The 20706-nt window shown below is 40.5% G+C and overlaps 1 protein-coding gene across 3 annotated transcripts in view; it reads left to right on the top strand.

Moving 5' to 3' along the window:
* Window positions 1-929: 929 nt before the first annotated feature.
* LOC138013441 (microtubule-associated protein futsch-like) overlaps window positions 930-20706 on the top strand; it is a 47523-nt gene continuing 27746 nt past the window's right edge. For 2 of the 3 annotated variants that reach the window (XM_068860526.1, XM_068860525.1), the window contains exons 1-3: window positions 930-1372; window positions 14293-14506; window positions 17616-20125. In XM_068860526.1, the coding sequence (XP_068716627.1) occupies window positions 1096-1372; window positions 14293-14506; window positions 17616-20125 (3001 nt within the window). In that variant the 5' untranslated portion in view covers window positions 930-1095. Of the gene's footprint in view, window positions 1373-6254; window positions 6443-14292; window positions 14507-17615; window positions 20126-20706 lie in introns of those variants that run through there. The other variant, XM_068860527.1, reaches the window with a different exon arrangement.

Below are 20706 nucleotides of genomic sequence, written 5' to 3'. Positions count from 1 at the left end.
GACCCGGGGCACCGAAATAACTTGTTGATGTAATGTATATTTTGAATTCTGCACACCTTGATCGAATGATTGTAGAAGGCCTCAAGGATAGTAAAGTCTCAGTAAAAAAAAAAACCAAATACATGGAAGCCATCGCAAACAAAGATAAAAAAGCTCTGATTTAATTCTTACGGTTGTGACTATGTAAAACAAATCGCGAGTGAACTGAAAGCGAACAGGGAATAGCCCTTTCAAAATTGTGTCGCTGTGAATCAATGATCTTCAACACAGTCGAACGCCAGCTGATTTGCCATTCTGTGTTAATACATCAGCTGATTCGCAACACAAAACCTTCCCTAGGGCAAAATGTCGGCTTTTCATTGATATTTATAATATAAATGATTCGGTTCAGCAACGGATAGAAACGTGGAAATCAATACAATATAAAGGCGATTTCATGAAAGGTATATCCAACCTACCAATTCACAATGCCAAATGGTCGTTTTTTAAATGAAATGGCGAAAGAAGTTCCTTTTAAAGATTTTAGCAACGAGAAATTGCAAGTTTACAGCGACCCTCGCTGAAAAAAAGAATTTGAAAACGGTATCGAGCGACAAGTAAACGCGTGAGTTGGCACAATATATTTACTTTCTTAGGTCAGTCCAGTTGACGGAATACACGAACAACAATTAATTGATCTAAATTTTCAGTTCAACACAACGAGGAAGCGTTTTTCCGTTTATCTCGCAAAACAGCAGTATTTTTTCCTGCTATATGAACCAAACTAAATTACTCATTTATGCCAAAAACGCCTCACATTGTTCAAAATAAAAGTGTTAGGTTTCAAAGCAAATTGTCAACTTTCCTCGCACGTGATTGGCGAATGGAATGAGTTGCTTGCAGGGGGCGTGTGCGACGAACCAATTAGCATGCACGATCATTGTTTCTGTACAGAACTCAACATCGCAGACAAGTTGAATTGAAAGCAATTCAGCTTTTCACGTTTCCGCCTTGCCCGATAATGGCACAACTAGTCGCCATACTGTGTTCGAAAAGATGGCTGCAGGAATTTTTCGGCTTAATATGACGCCCGTCTTCGTTCGGTGATCTGGAGATATGGACAGATCGCAGGAAAAATCGTCACTTTTGTCGACAAAAGCGCACAATTTCGAAGTTAAGTCGGCTAGCCCACGGCAACATCTCGCCCATGAGGTTGTTACAACGAATGCGATCTTTCGTTCTCTGAAGAAGCCCGTTCCCTCGCAATCTGCGCTGGAAAACTCAACTAAAGTTGAAAGCTTTCCCTCAAGTGACGGTGGAGTTGGAAGAAATTCAGAGCAGTTTATATCGTCTCTACAAGCGCAGTATTATTCGCCAACCGTTCCTTCTGCAGGTAAGTCTTAGTTTACTTCGAATATTCAATTATTTATTGCGCAAATTCGTGCAAAACCGTACACAACCAACGGCCTGTATTGATTTTTTGTCAGAATACACGTGGTGGGCGAGAAGATTCTCCACCTCGGGTCAGTTGTAAAATTTGTCGTGCAGGATCGAAAATACGAAACTCGAGTTGGTCGTTTGGTTGACTACGTAATCGACCCTTATGCTCTGCGCGCTCTTGGCTCGTCTGATATTAGCTTAGTTGCAAGAACGCACAAATAACAAAACAAAGTTTGAATTTTTCTGAATTGCGAAACCAGCGTGCGAACGCAGTTTTTAAGAAACCTGTCTTTTAAGAAACCTGTCTTTTCAACGAGATCTGTGTGCCCTAGCTTGTTGCAAATCGAAACGACCCTTTTCGCAGTACGGTGTGGAATCTGGACTTGCCTAAATTGTATTCGATCAAGTTACGGCTCTCTTAGTCAACAACAGCAGAGTTATCTCATCCTCGTGAGGCAAACGTGACGAAATTCCATCTAAGCTAAGGTACCATTTAAACAATGCTCAACCGCTGCTAGGAAGTGTGCGTTCATAGATATTTGACAAAACCTTTACTTCGACGTCGTCAAGGGAGGAAATAGCCAAGGGGTGGTTATGCACTCCGAAGCGTTCAGTCGCACAATAACTGCACAGTCATATCTTTGAAAGGTTCTTTCCCCAGCGCAAACATTCTGGGAGTGACAAACTCGCAATGCGTCGCCCAAAGCCGTGAATATTTTTCGCGCCTGCGACGACGTTGTAATGAACTGCTGTCTGTCTCGTTCCCGGCGTCAAGTATGTTAAGTGAGCTTGTGTGCCATTTAATATAATGTTCTCATACGGTATCACGGTATGCCATTTCAAAGTCCAGAGGCGTCTTACCATTTCCTGACTCTGTCAAGCGTAGGCGAGCATAACAAAAACACGAAAAGAAAAACTCCAGACACATCATCTAATTTCTGGGTGCCATCGATCTTTCGTTGGGTTTTGGCCTCTTTTCTCGGCGGTTTGTTGTCTTTTATTGTTCACTTCCTCAAAGGCGTTGACGAAAATCGAGTTGAAACGACCGCGGAAAGAAATAGATCGCTTGGAAGGGGTTCTCAAAGGCTTATCTAACGCTTTTGGTCTACGGGAAAATTGTTCATATTTGAATTCGAGCGACGAGCTACGATGCAGGGTTTTTTGAAGATTTCATTTTTTAGAATTGCGTCGAAGCCACACGCGCGATAATGAGTGCCCTTGATGTGTGCTTTGTTGATATCTTCTGTTGCTCTGCTGTAATATTTTTGGGTCGACCTTTGCGTAAAAGCCCTCCTTTGCTTAGCTTGTTTTTCATAAAAAAATGTTGGTAGTTCATGTTGAACGTTGAAGCGCCTTCGTGTTTTTATTTTCATTGAGCGTTGGCCCACTTTCACTGTTATCCCTTTCACTTGGAGATCGTGACCTCAAAGGCTAGTACGTGTTTGCGGAAAATAAAACGCTTTTGCTTTTCTCCCAAAATACGATCATTTCCTTGATTTACTGAGATCAGGAAATGCTACTTTTACATGGAAATAATGTGGTGCTTCGCATATAGTTAAATTCTTGTATTTTCAAATATCATTCCTATTTTGGTATTTAAATAGTACAACTTCTCGGTGACGTGTATCAAACAAAGGTTCATTTAAACGGAGTCTACTTCTTCTTTACAATTGTTCGACTTTTTAGCAACCTGTTAAATTTTGAAGGCTTGTTGTATTTACTATTAGGGAAAATTATTGCCCGTCAAAAGCGTTTTGCTGCTAAGCAGAAAAACAGCTCTCAAAAATTGTTGGCTTTCTCAAGATTTGCATCTTGTAAGGAAACGTTCTATGACCGCACGCTCAACATGAGACTCGCTGTATTATGCAACCTCTAGGTTTTTTAAGTGCTTTTCAGCCCCCCAAAAATTAGTTTAACTTCAAATTCATGTATCCATTCTTGTACTTCCAAAATTCCAAGTGGACAAAAAACCATCATCGACCCCGTATTTGGTTGGAATAGTTTTAAATTGCATAATGCCTTCTTGTTTGACCTTATGTTTTTCTGGATCGCGAAAGTTCAGTGTGAATTACTTTCCAAAAGCGCCAGAATGCCACAAGAGAAGAGGGTTGATGTATTTTTTTTATTGAGTTCGTCCCTCCTTGCATCAGCTTCACGGTCAAGTAGTGAAGGTAATTGAAAACGCAGGCATTTTCAATTTACTCAAATAACCATAACAAACACCAGACGTTGCGAATGTTGACATCCGTTCGAATTCATTTATGCAAGTGTCCTCTGTGAAAAGCGAATGAATTCCATGTAGTTGAACCATTTTTAACATACTAGTAATTGTGTAAAGTGTGACTACTTTTCGGCAAACAGGCGTATTCAGTCAAGTATGTGCGATTGCTGGCGAAGCAAATTCGAACTAGCAAGGGCTAAATTATTCAGCGTGTCTATTGGAACTATTGTGATTTAGATCATTCCTCACGCATGCTTAAACAGAAACACGCATTGTCACTGATAATATATAAATAGAATGTACTGTTATTGGAATGCAAATTCACGCCACAAGTTAGCTCTTATGCTGGTCTCCCTTTTTTTTTAGCATGTTTTGACTTCCCCGGGAATTATTTCGCCTCCGACTTCAGGAACGAGACGATTAGATGGAGTTAAACCACACAAGAGTAAAATGAGTCGATGATTAAAATAAGCCGAGGACTAAAATGTAGGAACTTTATTCTCTCAAGAAAAAAGCAGTTGTTTAAAATCCTGAATCTGTTTTGTCGCTGTCATCCGAATTTTGTGTATCCTTTCACGTAGTTTGAATTAGTTTCTGGGGGCGTGAAACGATGTCACACGGAAAATGGGTGCAAATTAAACTGAACGGATTTGTTTAATATCGTCGTGGCCGTCTGCAATGTTATTAGTCGCATTTTTCGTTCTTTTTGAAGGTTTTACTAGTTTCCTTTCGGTTGAAGAGAGGTCGTGCACTGCTAAGCAGCGGAAGTGGTAGTTGATTCTGACAACCGACAGGGCGCAGCATAAACAGTCGTTGTAAGAGGTACGGATGTTAACAATTTCGAAACGAAAGTGAAAAGCTTACGTTCTGCTGATCTTGTGTAAGCGATTCAAAAGAAGCCGTGTTTGATTGGAAATGATCTAAAAGCCTGTAGACACAAGCTTTCACATGAATGGTCCAGGCAGAGAATTTCAATTCTGTCTTGTAAATGCTTGAACGCGGCAATTTTCAGTTGCTATTTTGCTCCGGAATACTTGGTTTTCTATTCCGGCCACGCTGCTTCTAGGAGATGAAATTCGAGCGGACGAACTTATCCAAAGAACCCGATGAACGGACATAAACTTGGTTTATTGAGAGACCAACGTTTGACTAAGTTATACGACTATTGCCTGTTGCCTGTCGCCAACGTTTGCAAAAACGTAACCCTTCCTTGTTAATATATTGCACTCAAGTTTTAAACGTATCCTACTTTTGCGTTAAAGCTTTGCAGTCTCTAAATATAAGTGTAACGAAACGTCTTTTCTATCAAATAGTTCTGTTCCCAAATGCGTGATGTTCTCTAAAAGTCGTGGTTCTTCTGCAGCCCAAAGAGCTAAGGATTTAAATACGTGCTTTTTTTAGTTTCTTCCTTACTAAGCATCAAGTGATCTCCGCCTCATATATGGAGGCCCACACTATCGCATCTTCTTAGCTTTGTTGGGCTTGTATTTGTCCGAGAAGTCATTCAATCTTGGGCACCCTCAATACCGTGGAAACAATTTATCGTTGGATGCCGCAAAGTGGAAAGGAAAAACATAACGGATAGTTTTAACGTTTTAACTTTGCCTGGACATTTTTTTGAGAAAAAGCAACAAAAAGTGGAGTTATTTTTTTTCTCTTTGATCACACACATAATATACCGAAATGTTAAAAATGGAAATTATTTCAATACAACGCTGTTGATATCACTCGGTTTGTTGTTGAGTTTTAATTACTATCGTTATTGAAAATCGTTTTTATACATACAGACAGCAGCATTTCCTCCTTAATCAATATCTGTTCGCATGACTTATTAGATGTTTGCCGATAGTCTTCAAACTTTTCACATATTTACGACGTAGTTGTGGGTGAAGCAGTCCTCTCTGAAAGTTTTGAAAGCCATCGTGATGTGCTTATAATGTTGGAAACAGTGTACGATTTCTTTAGCCGTTCATCCTTTCGTAGTGCTTCTCCAACGTGGCTAGAATTTTTTTTTGTACATCATATTGTCTTGGTGTCGAAAAGTAATTAAGATTTTTTTCTGACCGTCAAAAGTAAGTTTTAGAATAAATAAATGCCTTCTACGGGTGTTTCACGAGAATAACAATGGCAAATTTCATGAGTAAAGATTAGTACCAGCCAAACGAGCAAAAACGTCTCCTTATTGGTGTGCCAGATTTAATCAGCTGGCGACAAAAAATTGGACAAGTTTGAGTTCAGAACGTCGTTAATTTATCAAGTTCTAGATTGCTTGAAATCAATCGTTGTTTTCGCGATATCATGATTTGTGAAAGAGCGCTTTTACTCCTGTGTCAATGCTCAATTTGCATGCAAAAATGTGTTTAAAGTGTTTGGCTTGCTTTTAAACACGTGCGTGCACGTTGGAGGCGCGCGAACAAGCTGTGAACTTTATTGACCAATTTCAAAATTTAGATGCGAGTTAATTTCTTGGGCGACAGAAAAGAAAAATTTTACATCATAAATTCTTGTTTACAAAAAAGAGTATCGCGCCTGTAAAGGATTTGAATAAAAGCAAGAATTAACATATCAATTATCCTTTCCCGCTGTACATATCGCATCCTTATTTACATGCTTTACCGGTCTCATGTGCGTATGTTAAGTGGCATTGAAAACCCCCTGAAAAGGCTAAACGGCTTTTGTCTTCAGAAATCATCTGTATTGCAGTTTGCCTAAAATCTTTTTTTCTTCCCGACAATCTAAAGGCTTTTTTAAAGTGATAAACAAGCAATTGACAAGCCATATTTCGCCTGGAAGAAAAGAAAGGTCAGTCGATTGAAGTCTGCTTGTAACATAAAAACATAGTCGAAACATTGAGATCTACGCAATTTTCTTGCGATTTTGCGTTCCGTTGTAGCAAACGCAAGACAGTGACGAAAATTTACGGAAAATTAGTTTTTAGTTCGCTAACAATGGCTTAAAACCACTCGCCAGGAGAGATGAAGTGCGATCGACCAGTCGGCCTAAAATGAAGTTTTCTTTCCATATCTTAGTCCCTTGCGAGTAAACTGCATTTTGCTCAAAATTCCGCCCTGTTTTAAAGACTGCTTTGAAGTTGCTATAATCGTTCTCAACATATTTCACCAACGGCGAAATTTAGTGCTTCCTTTGTCGGGCATTTTATGCCTAGACGTGTACGCTGAGATCGGTCGCAGTGTTCCATATTATATTGCTTCGAAATCCAAAAACGACGGATTTTCATGAAAATTCAGTTCTTCCTTTTTTCTCCCCTGAAATTTTACGACTCGGAGAATATCCCAAAGGCGTTTGTTCATTAAAAAAAATTCAAATCGCAAACTTTCAATTCCCTTTTTTTTTTTTGCACAATATTTACACATATTAGATATCGTTTTTATTTCGGCGCTAGCTTTTGGCTTCCTTTTAACCGTTTCAGTTTCCATCAGTTTATTTGTATTTCAAGCCGTTGACGTAAATTTGGACCTTCGTTAGAACATACAAAGCGAAAATTTCGGATTCGTAGATGGTGATCCTTTGTGTCAACTGATCCAGTTGAATTTTAAGGCATAAATTTGCCCTTACACTCCAAGCCGTGAGCGTAGTTCTCCGTGATATTGGCGTGGTAAAGTTTATTCTTAGATTACAGTGAGGACGGACTTCGTCGATCTTTCGCGCAATGTTGTTGTTACTCCGCGTATTTATCATTCTCCGCGGCTTTTGGAGCACAGCCTTCATTTTATGGTTCACTTTTGTTTACACTCATAAGTTGAAGCTGTGGAATATATCCAAAAGCTCTTTCACGGGTTTGGGTTTTTTATCGCATTACTGATTTTATCGATGATATCGAAGTATTGACAGTGTTTTGGGCATTGTTTCCAAAACAAAGTTTCAAAATCATTCTCCTTTTAGTGTTTCAAAGTGAATTATAAATGTTGTTTTTGTCAGCTAAAGAACGTCATCGAATTTTTGTCTCAATCAACGCGATTTTTTTTTTAGAAATTTGGACTCTTTCACAATAGCCTGTTTTTTAATTTAAAAAAGTTTTCATGCGTCGTTAATGAAGAAATCCTGCTTGGTATCTGCAGAGGAAAATGTGGTGTGATTTTTATTGGCATCAGCACCTCTTTCCAGAAATGAGTCCGACGGTCGCTTCAACTGAGATTATCGTGGTATTTTCATCCAGTCGGTGTTTCTGTAAATGCTTTTGAACGCAAGCTTTTCGTGTTGAATCATCGTGTTTAAATCTTCTGTTTCATAAGTTATTGTTTCAGTCATATTTATTGTAGTTTTTTACTCTGGTCGGGGCAATTCAGCTAAAGGGATTTAGCAGTTCTTTCATATACGTTCTTGGTTTTCGTATTTTTCTCGATTTTTCTCTACATCGGGCGAGAAGAAGTGTTCATACTGGTGCAAACGAAAAACATCGTCGCCGCGCCCGTATGCTAACAATCTATCCTCCCACGTTCTCGCAAAGTTATTCAAGTGTCAGTCTCATAGGATTTAGAAAACCGTAACCAAAACAAAATCTACAATGAATCTAAGATCCCGAAATCTTAGTTAGCCAAAGAGGCCTGGGTGGAAGATTGGTACACAGAGCCCCGTTTAAAGCGACGTAAATGTAACATTCAAATTATTCGTTAACACACAGTGTGGACAGTGCATGACTTCCTTCGAAATCGTGTTATAAAGTAAACGACAAAAACAGAATAAACGAATTTTTCTGCAACGTATTATTGTCCGTACTCTTTTTCGAAACAATTAGCTTCTCTGCGAGTTGGGGGATGCTTTACATCACATATGCATTTCGCAAGGTCTTGTAAGACTTCAAATTTTTTGGCCTCCCAAAATCCTCGGTTCGGCTTCACTTTCATTGGCTGAAATTCGTGTTTCTGAGGTCCTTGTCGTTCAGAGATCAGATGGAGAAACAACTTTTTGCCAGGTCATTCGAACTAGGTTGAGTCGATTAAGTCCTTCACGGTAAAAAGAATCAACTCGTGATGTTTTTTTTCGTTGAAAAACGCCAAATTTATTTAGTCTCATTACCTTTTCCTTTTTTGGAAAGTGAATCGAGCTTTCGTGTGGACGGAGCCTTAATTTCCGAAGGCAATTAAAGTAATGAAATCTTTGCCCAAGCAAAGAAGAAGAAGGCTGAAGGACTGACAGGTTGCTGAGTCAAAATAAACCGAGAAATTTCACCTCTAACATTTTCATCACCGCATAGAATTAATCTGTTCAGGGGTATTTAAAATTATGGTTTTTTCTCGCAACCTTACTTCCTCGAGAAGACTTCTATCCTATCGCGTTTGGAAATCACCTTGGTAACCAGATGAAGTCGAATGATTTTGCAGTTTTTAGTGTCAACTCTCAAAAGATTTTACCGTTTTCTACCCACCAAAGTTCTAGTTCTGCAATGGACTAGCATCCCATCCAGGGGGGAGTAGAAATACTCCTAGTCGCTTCATGCTACAGAAACCGGAGATAAGCGCCTTCTAGGCTCGTAGCAGACTTTACCTTACCTTTCCCAAAGTTCTAGACAGGTCAGTGTAAATCTTAATCTCAAATTCCATTTTTGTGGCGATTCAGAAATCCAAAACACCACACGAATGCCGTAATCCTTGGAGTTCCTTTTGTCATCACAAACATCCGGCTTCTAGGACCTAACTGTAGACTTCGACTTAAATTAAAGCTGCAACATTGGCAGTACTATCAGTGTTTGAGTCAGACGACTATAACTGCACATTATACCAGTACATAAACAAAGACTGTATCCTTTCTTCCTCCAACAGGCTAAAAAGTAGTTAGAGCAAGTGGTAGTATTAGAACAAGGACTAGTTAGATGAGCCGTCTTTCAATTTTTTGTTCGCCTGAAACGCTATCTGATGAGCTAAAACTTTGTTTAGTCAGGAAAACCCGCGGCAAAGTTATACTCGTACTTGCGGAAAATAAGTTGATTATACACATCTGCGAAGATTTTTACGCAATGTTTTTGTGTATTGTGAACAGCTTCGAGCTGTCCGGATTGTTTGGCTCAAAAGTCTCAGCTGGAGAGAAAATGTTTTAAATTAAGGTCCTTGTTTTCTCGCATTGTCAGGAACTTGAAAGTCGAATGAGGACAAGTTGGTTTTGCCTCTTCAAGAATACCAAGAATGCTTGCTCGGTGACCCTTTTTTATGCAAAATATGAAAATTGAAGGATTAAATTTCATGACGATACGAGTTAAACTAACACAGAAAAATCTTTTTGAACAGAATTTTACCGATATGATTAGACATGACAAGAATTTTGTTTTGAGCAAACCTATTGTAGCTACCCACTCACCATAATTTTGGTAAACAAGATAGGAAATTTTAGTCTTGAAAAGGTCATCGTAGTTAAAAGCGCAACTTGTAGCTGCAGTGAAATGGAAGTCTGAAAAATTCCGGCGCGAATTAAACTCGTGACTTTCCATAATAATCTGAACTTCAAGATAGGAAGTCAAAGCTTCTGTGCGTCAGTGACTCGCCGAAGCTGTCTTTAAACGTGATTTCGATTTAACAAATCGAAAGTGGTTCGGCGTTCTCTGTACTCTTATCAACAACGATATTCGTCATCACAGTGGTCAAAATTGTTGTGGACTCACGAGGCGCACTCACTCTCGATTTGTTAAATATACGGATCATGTTGTGAAATTTATAAATATCGATAGTTATATACGCGGATCATCTTACTTAGATGATATTTGAAACATCGAAACATGTTCCTTAAATTGTATTATTAATAATAATTGTAACACTTGTGCTATCAAGACCATTTGGATTTCGAAAACGATAGAAAAAAAAAACAGGAATCGCAACTTAAGTCAAGTAACCTTTGAAGTGTATGTTAAAGAAAGTTTTTTTTCTCGCGTGGAACAAACGGCACTGAGTTTTTTTTTCACCACGCAGCAGATGGCATGGCAGTGGCAGAAGAGTCTAGAAAATTACTATGTCACGTTTTAAACCGAAGGGACTTCGTGTTTTCCAACGTATATAAACGCATTTAATTGTGGAAATCAGATGGGTGAGTGGTTTAAGAAATTGCAAATTAGAGCTTTCTTGAGGAAAGCGGAAACATTGATCTTGTGACCGGTCTGACATGAATGAAGAGATAGCGTGGTCTCCTCTTGTTTTGATTTCGTCGATCATATATATTTAATTTTCATATTTTATTAACGATGTACTGCTGTCATAAAACGTCAACTGAAACAACACAGAGAATCGTCTTTTAAAGCATACCTTAACGATGTCTAACGATGCAAGGGGCATCTTTGATTCTTTTACGATAAAATTTTCGAAGACATAAAACTGTTTCTTCACTCCCAAAATGTAACTTTCAATCCTGAAAAGAACGATTTGCGTAGGCGTCATGAACTCTTTGTTTTCATTTTTTGGAATAACAATTAGATTTTAGTGGTGGTTTTTTTGCTCGTCTGCGAATATTAAGCAAACGGAAATAATCTTCTTACAGCTGATATTATCGAAAGGGCAGAAAACTTGGACGAGGCGCAAAGCGGTTGATATTTCTGAAACTGCGATCAAGAACGACAGAAACATATCTGTTGTTCTTTTTGGGACATAGAGCGTTTTTTCTCTGATAATCAGCATGACCTCTTTAACTTGGAATAATACATGATGCGAGAACCAATCGAACTCTCTGGTTGCACGTGAAGGTACGTGATCGGAAATTCAATGAACCTTAAAAGCTTGTCTCCGTATTATTCAAAACTATAAATCATGATTTTGAATTGTACGTATTTTTGATACCGTATAATGGTATACTGAGCTGTTTCTGGTTATGTAAGGAACGTAACCCTAACCTTTTTCTATGTAACCGCTGTAGATTTAAAACTAAAATGGTGGAAACCTTTTAGGGATGCTATTCGCACTGTTGTTATGAGACGTGAAAGGAATTAAATGTAACTCTGTTCACTGCGCCAAGGACATTCTTTAATGAATTATGAAGTATGATCATCCAAGCGCTTCTGAGCATCTGAACTTCCATAGTTCCATAGTTGAAGTGGTTCCTTGGCGGAGAGGGGTTAGTGCAGTTGTAAGAGGGTTCACCTTTCAGTAAATTGCCCCAGATTGATCGGCCTGGGTGGCCTTGTTCGCTCTCCAAGTTGTCTCAAGATGATTTTTGCTGCTTCTTCTGTGATCCCTTGGCCTGAAACAACCAAAATATGTGATTTGGTTTGTGCTATGTTGCCAAATTTATCCTCCACTTAAAGTCGATTGATGATGCATCACTGTTACACGTCAGTTTTGTTTTCGCGGAAAAGAACGACCAACCAGCAGCTCGGTTCTCTCATTGAGAACCTCGATGTTCTTCTTTTCAAATTAATTTACGGAAGCCAAAAGGCCGTTTGACGTTTAAGGTGAGATCCCAGAGTATTATGAAAATTCACAGTAATACAAAACTTTTATTTATTTGCTTAAGAGGGTGCCTCCATTCGACGTTTCCGCCAAGATCAGAAAGTAGGGAATTGGAGCAAACACAAAGAATTTGATTGGTTAAAAAAGGAAAAATAATCTTGCTGCACGTGCAGAAAGAATTTCCGTGCATTTCCTGGCTGTACTCCTCAAAACAACAACTCGGGTTGACTAGTAGTAGAGTTATTTTCATAGAGTTATGACATTAGAGTTGGAGTTACGTTTCCAAATTCCTGAATTCAAGGTTTTGGAAGGCCTAAATCCTGAATTCAGAAATACAGATACACAGAAAGTATCCTAAATATGTATAAAAGCTAACCTTTGGCCTAATTAGGCCTAAACAAACGTTTTTAGGCCTGAGGTTAGCTTTTATGAATGTTGGCTTCCAAAATCTTGAATTCAGGATGTTTAACTCTACGACCTAACTCTATGAAAATAACTCTAAGAACAGCTGTCCCCCAAATTTTAGGTTTAGGCGACAAGGTGTGCATATAACAATGAACTATTCATTTTCTATTTTTTTACTTTAAACTGTTCGCGGCCCTTCCAGTTAAAGGATAGTTTGCCCGTAGTTTAAAACCTGAGCAAGACGGAATAATCGCAAAGTACTTTGGATAGCGCTAAGTTATATTTTGGTGTGACGTTTTCGTTGCCGTAGCCGTCGCGGTCTGTGTCTGTCTTGATCCCGGTCGGTAAGGTTGTATTTTTTTTCAACGGCCGTGCGCGGAACTTCGTGTCAAAACATCATTGACGGTCCTCGATGGAAGGGAGATTAGCGAGCCGAAATTCCCGCACAGCCGCTGTTTTTGTCCAATAGGGAAAAGCATTAGTTAGAGGAGGATTGAATTGTGCGTTAGGCTAAATCTGGAGGCGACCTGGGCGTTCGGAGTGAATTTACGGCTGATTTCCTTCAGTAGATATGCGGGACCGCCGCCAGCAAGTAACCAACCTTAGGGAATTATGTATATGAGAGAGCAACGGTAGGAAGCAAGTGTCCTATCACCATTTCGCCATCCCTGCTCCGTAATCTTCTTTAAAATGGAAACAGTTTCCCGTGATAAAACGGCTAGAAAGGGTTATTTATTTTCCCAACGGTCCAAGTAGAACAATCATTGCGCGTCAATCCATCAATCAATCAATCAATCAATCAATCAATTTTTATTTAACCACGAAAATTACAAACAGTTTTCTTTATCATCTGTAACAGCAAAATATTTGAAAAAAGGAAGAAAATTATGTATAATGCTAATCTACAACAATACGCCTATCATACTATAATGTAGCCTGCCAACGCAGACGTATTTCTGACGGTCGTTTCTCTCCCCTGAATAATATAATATTATGTCAATATAAGTATTTTGGAAGAATAAGATCAAGCTTATTACTGTCAAGCAGAGTGAGGGAACGGATTTTACATTTGAAAGACTTAAGGGACTCATTTAGGCGAAGATGTTCAGGTAGACTATTCCAAGTCTTTGCACAATTGTAACGAAAGCTCTTTTTCAGTGATTCTGTTTTAGGGCGGGGAAGCACAGATTTGGAGTTTGCACCCTGCAGGTTACAATCGGGCGAGCTCCCTACAGTACAAAATAGCCCCGTTAAGCTGTTCGGCGTATTGTCGAACGACCATTCGATTGCTGTCTTGCTACCATGTTTTCTCTTGGAATTCACTTTCATAAGTGTTTGTTTTGATTAGCTATGTGTGGCTCATAGTGATTTGTTTTGGGTACACTTGCGGGAGCATTGCTCTAGTGTCTCACCTGTCCTGCGTCAAAGCGGAAATCGAGTTTGTCAGTTTCGCTAAGGGGCATTTATCATTTCTTGTTTTGTTGTAAAAACAATTAGAAATTTAATTGTGTCGGTTTTTGCATTGAAAACATCTCAGTCAAGACTAAACTAGTTTGTAACGCTCTCGTCTCATTGCATGATTGCTTTAACCATTGACGCGATCTGAGGTGTTCAAATAAACCTATCAGAATACAAAATAAATAGTTGTAGCCGGCGCCAAGCGCGGGAAAAGTCACAGTCGCTTCTGATTGGATAGAGAGAGGCGAGGTCACCTGCCTCCAAGCCACTACATTGAAAGAAACAATCAAGGAGAAAAGCGATCCTCTTGCGTCTGGTGTGCCAAACACCACTGGAATATCTGTCCTTGTTACGACGTTACAATCGAACCTCGTTAATATAGACTTTTTTTGTTACCTTTTCTAGCGCTCGCTGGAATGAGTCTTCCATACGGGATGATTGCAGGGCCAGGGATGGACCCGCGGGCTCTGAACGCGGGAAATCTACTCTACCCGTACGGCAATCCCGTCATGAGCTTTCCAAACTTTATTGCTGGCTACGGACAGGGGCAACGAGTTAAAAACGGCGAAGAATCAACAGTGCCTGAGAAGAAAACTACTGCCGAGTCCACACAATCACGGTGAGATTCAGTATATTTTAGATGTGCTCATTCTCTTATGCAACCATATGCCCTTTGGAGAGCTCAAACAATTACTTCTTAGGTAATAGAACACAGTTAAATGAATGCTACTTCCTGTGGTGCTTCAGTATGATTCTTACTTTTGAGTCAGTATGAGGAGAAAATGTGTGCGACTATTCAAATGCAGGCTACTAAGAACTATCTTCTTGTAGTGCTTTATTTTTCCTTGTAAGGTGGTTTCAAGTTTTAAATCTGTCGGTGAAATGTTAAAGTCTTACCATCTAAATCAACGTTGCTGAGCGTTGTGTTCCATACTCACCTGCTCATGACAATATTTTGCAAGGTGCAGTCTAATACCCCATTCACACCAACAAGACATGTTTAATTAAACTGGGTTTAACGAAGTGAAAACCAGTCACAGAAAAATGTAGGACTGGCTTTTTCATGAGATTGAAGTGAATTTCAATACATGCTTTGACCTGTGATAAATTTATAGTCGACAAAAATCAGTATTCACGATTTAAAAAGAAAACACTTTGAAACCGTGTTTAACTAAACATGTTCAAAACATGGTTAAGGTTTGGTGTGAACGAGGCATAAGTCGAAGTTTTAAGTTCGTTCTTAAAGTTATGAAGTGTGAACACAATGGTTACTCTCCTCGTTTGGGTGTGAACCTTCGGAGACCGCCGTGGAGTGAGATCTTTTGGATTGTGGCCATCGCTATAGCGTATTATTTTGTCGTAGCGGTATTCTGTTGGTTGACACGTTGTTTTGTTGCTTGCTTTGATCTCTTTTTGCTTGGTAATGTTACCTGGTATCAGGACCGGAAACGAGAAAACCCATGGAACTTCCTGTTTAGTTCTTGAGATAGATCCGGCCGCACTGATTTGTGTATTCTGTCATTTGCTTGGGGCAGTTCGTATGTTGTGTGCTTCGTCCTTATTGGGAAATGTTACTTTTTTAAAGTACTTTCTATCCCACTATAAATTAGAACCGGAATTGAGAAAACATGTTGAAGTGTTTTGGGAGTTTAGACCTGACAAAGTTACATTTTCAGCCATTTTTCTCGGGATCTTAAGACAATATTCATTGCTTCTTACGCGACAATCTGAAACACCTTTCCACCCCACTACAGATGAGGAGAATTGAAAAATCTGAATGTTTAAGCAATCCAGTGAAGAAACTCGAACCCATGGGCTTGACTCATTGGCAGTGTTTTTTCAGAAACAAGCATATTTTTATTTCCGGTAGGATTTAGGTAGAGAAGCAGATCGAATGCACGAACATTTAGGGTGGTCTTGGGGCATGCCGTTTCAAAATATTTTGAAAATTAAGAGCAAACTGCGGCAAAACTGTGCCCTCTGTCATTTATCGAAAGATACGGGGGCACTGTTACGGTGCTCTTACTGTTTGATCAAAACATGGAACTTTTAAATTACACCTTAACTCAAATATTTTTCGTTTTAGGGCTCCATTTAAACTGTAGCTCTGCTAAATTGCATGCCCCTGGATAAATATTGAATTAAATGAAAAAATAAAAACACAAACCCCTTTTGGGTTTATGCGTCAGATTTAGAAGTGTTTTCATGTCAAGTGTTATGAAAACCTGTAATTGCATTTGGCTTGGACAGCTTTGTTAATGAAACGAACGTTGCTAAAAAAAGAGCGCCGTTTCTTTGAGTAATCCTTTAAAAAAACCGAAAAATAGTCTATGGATAGAATCTTTTTGTGTGCGTTTTGTAGCAGAGATTCTGTGTTGTGAGATGGTTATCCGTATTTAAGAGAAATTTCCGTTTAAGGTTGTATGCAGCCTTTTGTGAGGAGTGACGTTAGGTTGCGGATGGCATTGTTGTCTCTTGAAGCTATTAGTAGAAAGAGGTTTACCGGAACTCTAAAATTATGAAGCAGTTTACCTTGAAGGGCACCTGTCGGGTTTTTTTTTTAAGTTTCATTTGGCTTTGTGTGGAATCAACAATAATGATGAATGATAATAATACTTAATTTTATTTTAAGTGTCAGGTGTATTTCGCGCAGGGTCACCAACTGGGCACAAAAAAACTTCTTGGAGCAGAGCAGAGAACCAAAACCTCAACCCACATTTGACAACAAGTCTGGAATCGAACCCGGGCCACGCGTGCTCTCACCACTGCGCCATCTCTGCTCCCTCAGTAACATTTGTTTTCGCTGTCGCGATGACTAGAAAATTTAACCTTTCGACCGACATTTCTTAATAGTTTTGGTAATTATATTCGAGATTATGACGCACAGGCGTCCATCTCTTGTGAGATAAATTCGAACATGTAATAATCGACCATCTGTCAGATGGCTTGTCATGTCAATAGTAGAACAGTGTTCGACGCAATCGCGTAGGCACACGATGGAGACCCTTTTAAACCCGGATTTTTATTTAAGCTTCTTTGCATCTGCTGGAGTTCCTCTGCTGCATCCATCACTAAAACACTAGACTCGCTTTTATCCGCTGTTCATATAGTATAGAATTCACGAATATTGATCAACAGCAGACGATTCGTTCTTGCTTTGTCGTGCAGATAAAACGCTAGTGTCCCTCTTAATTTAACAGCTGTAGTTTAGTGTTAACACGACTAAAATAGGGCCAGCTTTCATAATCAGCAAGGATTTATTCCGGGAAACATCTTTCCATATTCGTGTGCGGTAGGCCATCTCAATGTGTGAACCTAATATTTATTTTGGTTATGGAACATTTATTTGTAAACTGAAACCTTCGAACTAATATTGAGAAAATTCTAGATTTCCTAACTGTCTTGGTGTTTATCTGTACGTCAACGAATGAAAGGTGGGAGTACTCGACGACTCGTTTTTCGCCGTTAATTTGGTCAAACCTTTCGCGTTTTCGGTATTTCTGTTATTGTCTTGGTAATTATTTGGTCATCTAAAGGTAAAAAAAATTTCAGACATCTAGGGATTGTCTCCACAGGCTACCTTCATGGCATCAGCCGGCGATACTGTTTCCTCAAAAAAGGTAGAATGGAAACTAGAATAGGCTTGTTTTTTCCTTGGAAAGGGGAACTAAGCTCCCTGGGACTGGGATTTAATTTGACGTTTGATTAATTCTCTTCCTCTCTTGCAGTCAAGCGGAGCCATCTAACCGCCAGTCGAAGGAACCTTTGCGAACAGAGAGCGTCATTAAAACGGTAACCGACAAAACAGACAAACAAGAAAATATCAGAAAGCCAAGTGATCCGGACAAAAGAATAACAGGGGACACACAGAAATCCTTGAGGTGTTCCGAAAAAGGAACAGCAAATGAACTTGGAAACTCCGTTGACGGGAAGAAAGGTTTGGGCTTGCGTGGTTCATTTCGTGACACGCACTTGTGTGAAACTCAAAACCCCGAGGATATGAGTCGGCGTGACAAGCAATCCATCACCAACGATTTTGACCAGTCACGCGATTTTCCCACAAGGACAAAACCCTATGAACATTTGGGAATTAATTCTTTCGGTATTAAGAGACCCAGCAATGGTTTGAATTCTCGTTCACCTGAAAACGCCGCGATGCCCTTTTCCTCATACAGTAAAGGCTTTATGTCCTCTGAAGCGCGTTCTTCGCCGTATCCAGCAAGCGAACCTCCAACGCTTGTTCCTTATCACAGTACGCCGCCGTTAAGAACCTCGGTCAGTTCTTCTCATTCGAACGTCCCTTCAACCATGCCCAAGCTTACTCCCATAGCACCACGCATTCGATCACCACTTACTGTATCCTACTCCTCAGACGTTGAACACAGAAAATCACCTTCCTTCGTCATGAGAAAGCAAAACTATCCCAATAACGTGAACTCGGTTTCTTCTGCCCCATCTGTTACTGTTCACAACAGTGTCAAGCCTTGGACTGAAAGTTTTAGAACTAAACAACACAATCGAGAGGAACGCGATTTGAATAAGACAGGTGTTCACGAGTCAGCAACAAAACAACAACTAGCGAGGAACTTTTATTCTCTGTCGCCCTGGGAGCGATCGCCTTATGGTACACTTCCCTCGAATTTGCGAGCGGTTGGTGCTGACAGGATATTTGCTGCGAAAGACGATGAAATCGCAAATTCCAGAGATGTGCCTCGTGATTCCTCTGGCGACGGTACGGTATTATCAGAGCAATCTCAGGCGAAACTTCCAAAGAGCTTTTACAAATACAGTACTGGACCAGGGAATTTGAGGAAAGAAACGTCAGACGCTTCAAGTTCCGGTTCAGACGAATATCAGAGAAACCAGCACTATGCTGGGAGGAATGAGAAATCAGTTGTCGGAGAATATGTCAGTTACAATAGAAACGATGAGTGCAAGGGTAGTCTGGGAAACGTTATCGTGCATGGCAAAGAAGTCTCTTATCGCGTCTCAGTTGAGCGGAAAGAAGGAAAGTACTTGAAGCCGGAAATGAATAAAAATTCGCGACCGGAAGAAAGCAGGGTTGCGAGCGGAAGTTACAGTAACTATGATGGGCAAGAGCCGGACGACAGCTCCTATACTGGGATATCACGCGCGGAGGCTAGATCCGCGCGAGAGGATTATGACAAAGAAAGCGTCGATCGCGTGAGGACTTCGGAACCCTTGCGCGTTAAGGAAAAAGTTCCATATAAAGAAAATATCGGACGGAAACCAGACTCGCGAGAACTCGCATCTTTTAGTGAAGGGAATAAAGGCAATGACCGAAACAACAACAGCGCGTCACTTGGAGCGTTTCCGTTTTTGAAGTACGGTGTTAGTGGTTTTCCGTCTACGGGCCATGCAGAACAGATAAGGTTCGGAGAGCGCGGTGCAGCCGACAATGATAAGGTCTTTGTTCCGCCAAACGCGACGCTTGATATGTACGAGAGCCGCGAGCTCGAAATGGAGAAAAACGCGTTTAAGAAGGCTGATTTAAACTCCTTTCCCAGGAAAGTCGAGAGCAGTCATTCGTCAAAGGAAGATGTTTCAAAGAGAATCGACGAAAGACGAGGTTTGCCGAGAAGAGACGACGTGAAACCGAGAATACCGACAGGGCGGTTTGATAGCGAAAAGCGAAGTGCTGACGCGGAAGAAATTAGTTCGGATGAAAACGACGAACGACCGAGACGTGCACAAGGCGAAACGACTTCTCCCGAAAAACACGCTCAATTTCGAGTACAGCAATCTTCGGATAGGACCGGAATATCGCCTGCGGCGGGCGCCGTACGGCAGCGTCGTTTGTCATCTCCCTTACTCGAGCAAAAGAATTTAAGTTCTGAGCAAAGGAGTACCGCGCACGGCTCATCGTACGGAACCAGTGGTTCGAACAGGAGATTTCCAAGTGACAACAGTGATATTCAATCTCGCGAATCCGGCGTTGAATCTGGATTAGACGGATTGGCAAACCCGGGAGCTGCTCAATTTATGAGACTGGAGGGAGGTGCTTTTCCGTCTCCGTATTTCGGTCAGATAATAACTCCTCAAGGTCTTTCTGAAGCTCCCTTGTTGTTGCTCGACCCATCATCATTTTACGGTGCCATGTACCGCCCCCACATGATGGATGCCACCCCACAGGGGATGTTCCCGTCCGGGGCCTTGACAGCTGATCCAGTGACGGGACAGATTATGATGATTCCCCCGGAGGCTTACATCCCAATGGGTAAGTAATTAGAGATGTTTTCAATTGACCAGTTTAGTTTTCTAACGGTTGGATCTAAATTAGCATACAATGGAAGCTAAATCCGTTTTTTTTTTTGGGGGGGGGGGGAGACTACGAAGATGTAAACGCAACACTTCCGACAGGAACATGACACTGACTGTGTTACGGCCATGGCATAGGCTTTCATGTGAAGGAAAGAGTGGTTTAGTATCGGACCACCGTGGGGCCAACATTCAGGATCTTTGATGAGGAGAAAGTACTGCCTTTGTAATGACATCTGCAAATGGGTAGACTTTCAAGTCTTCTCGGATAAGGACGATAAACCGTAGGCCCCGTCACATAAACGGTCAATGTTAATAACCCCGTGGGACGTAAAAGAACCCACACACTATTCGCAAATAGTGGGGCATGGAGTACCCCGGTTTTGTGGTCTGTCTTGTTTGGTATCGCTAGAGGGCCGCAAGTTAGAAAACTGTAATATGTTAATTGCGTCTCCCTCATAAAATCCTCGTATCGTGTGTGCCTAACTCTGAGCCAGACCGGACATTAAAAGCTAAGCACAACTATATTCATACATCCTT

The sequence above is a fragment of the Montipora capricornis genome, chromosome 8 (genome assembly GCF_036669925.1).
Source record: "Montipora capricornis isolate CH-2021 chromosome 8, ASM3666992v2, whole genome shotgun sequence".
NCBI lineage: Eukaryota > Metazoa > Cnidaria > Anthozoa > Scleractinia > Acroporidae > Montipora > Montipora capricornis.
This window is presented reverse-complemented; position numbering and strand designations above follow the sequence as displayed.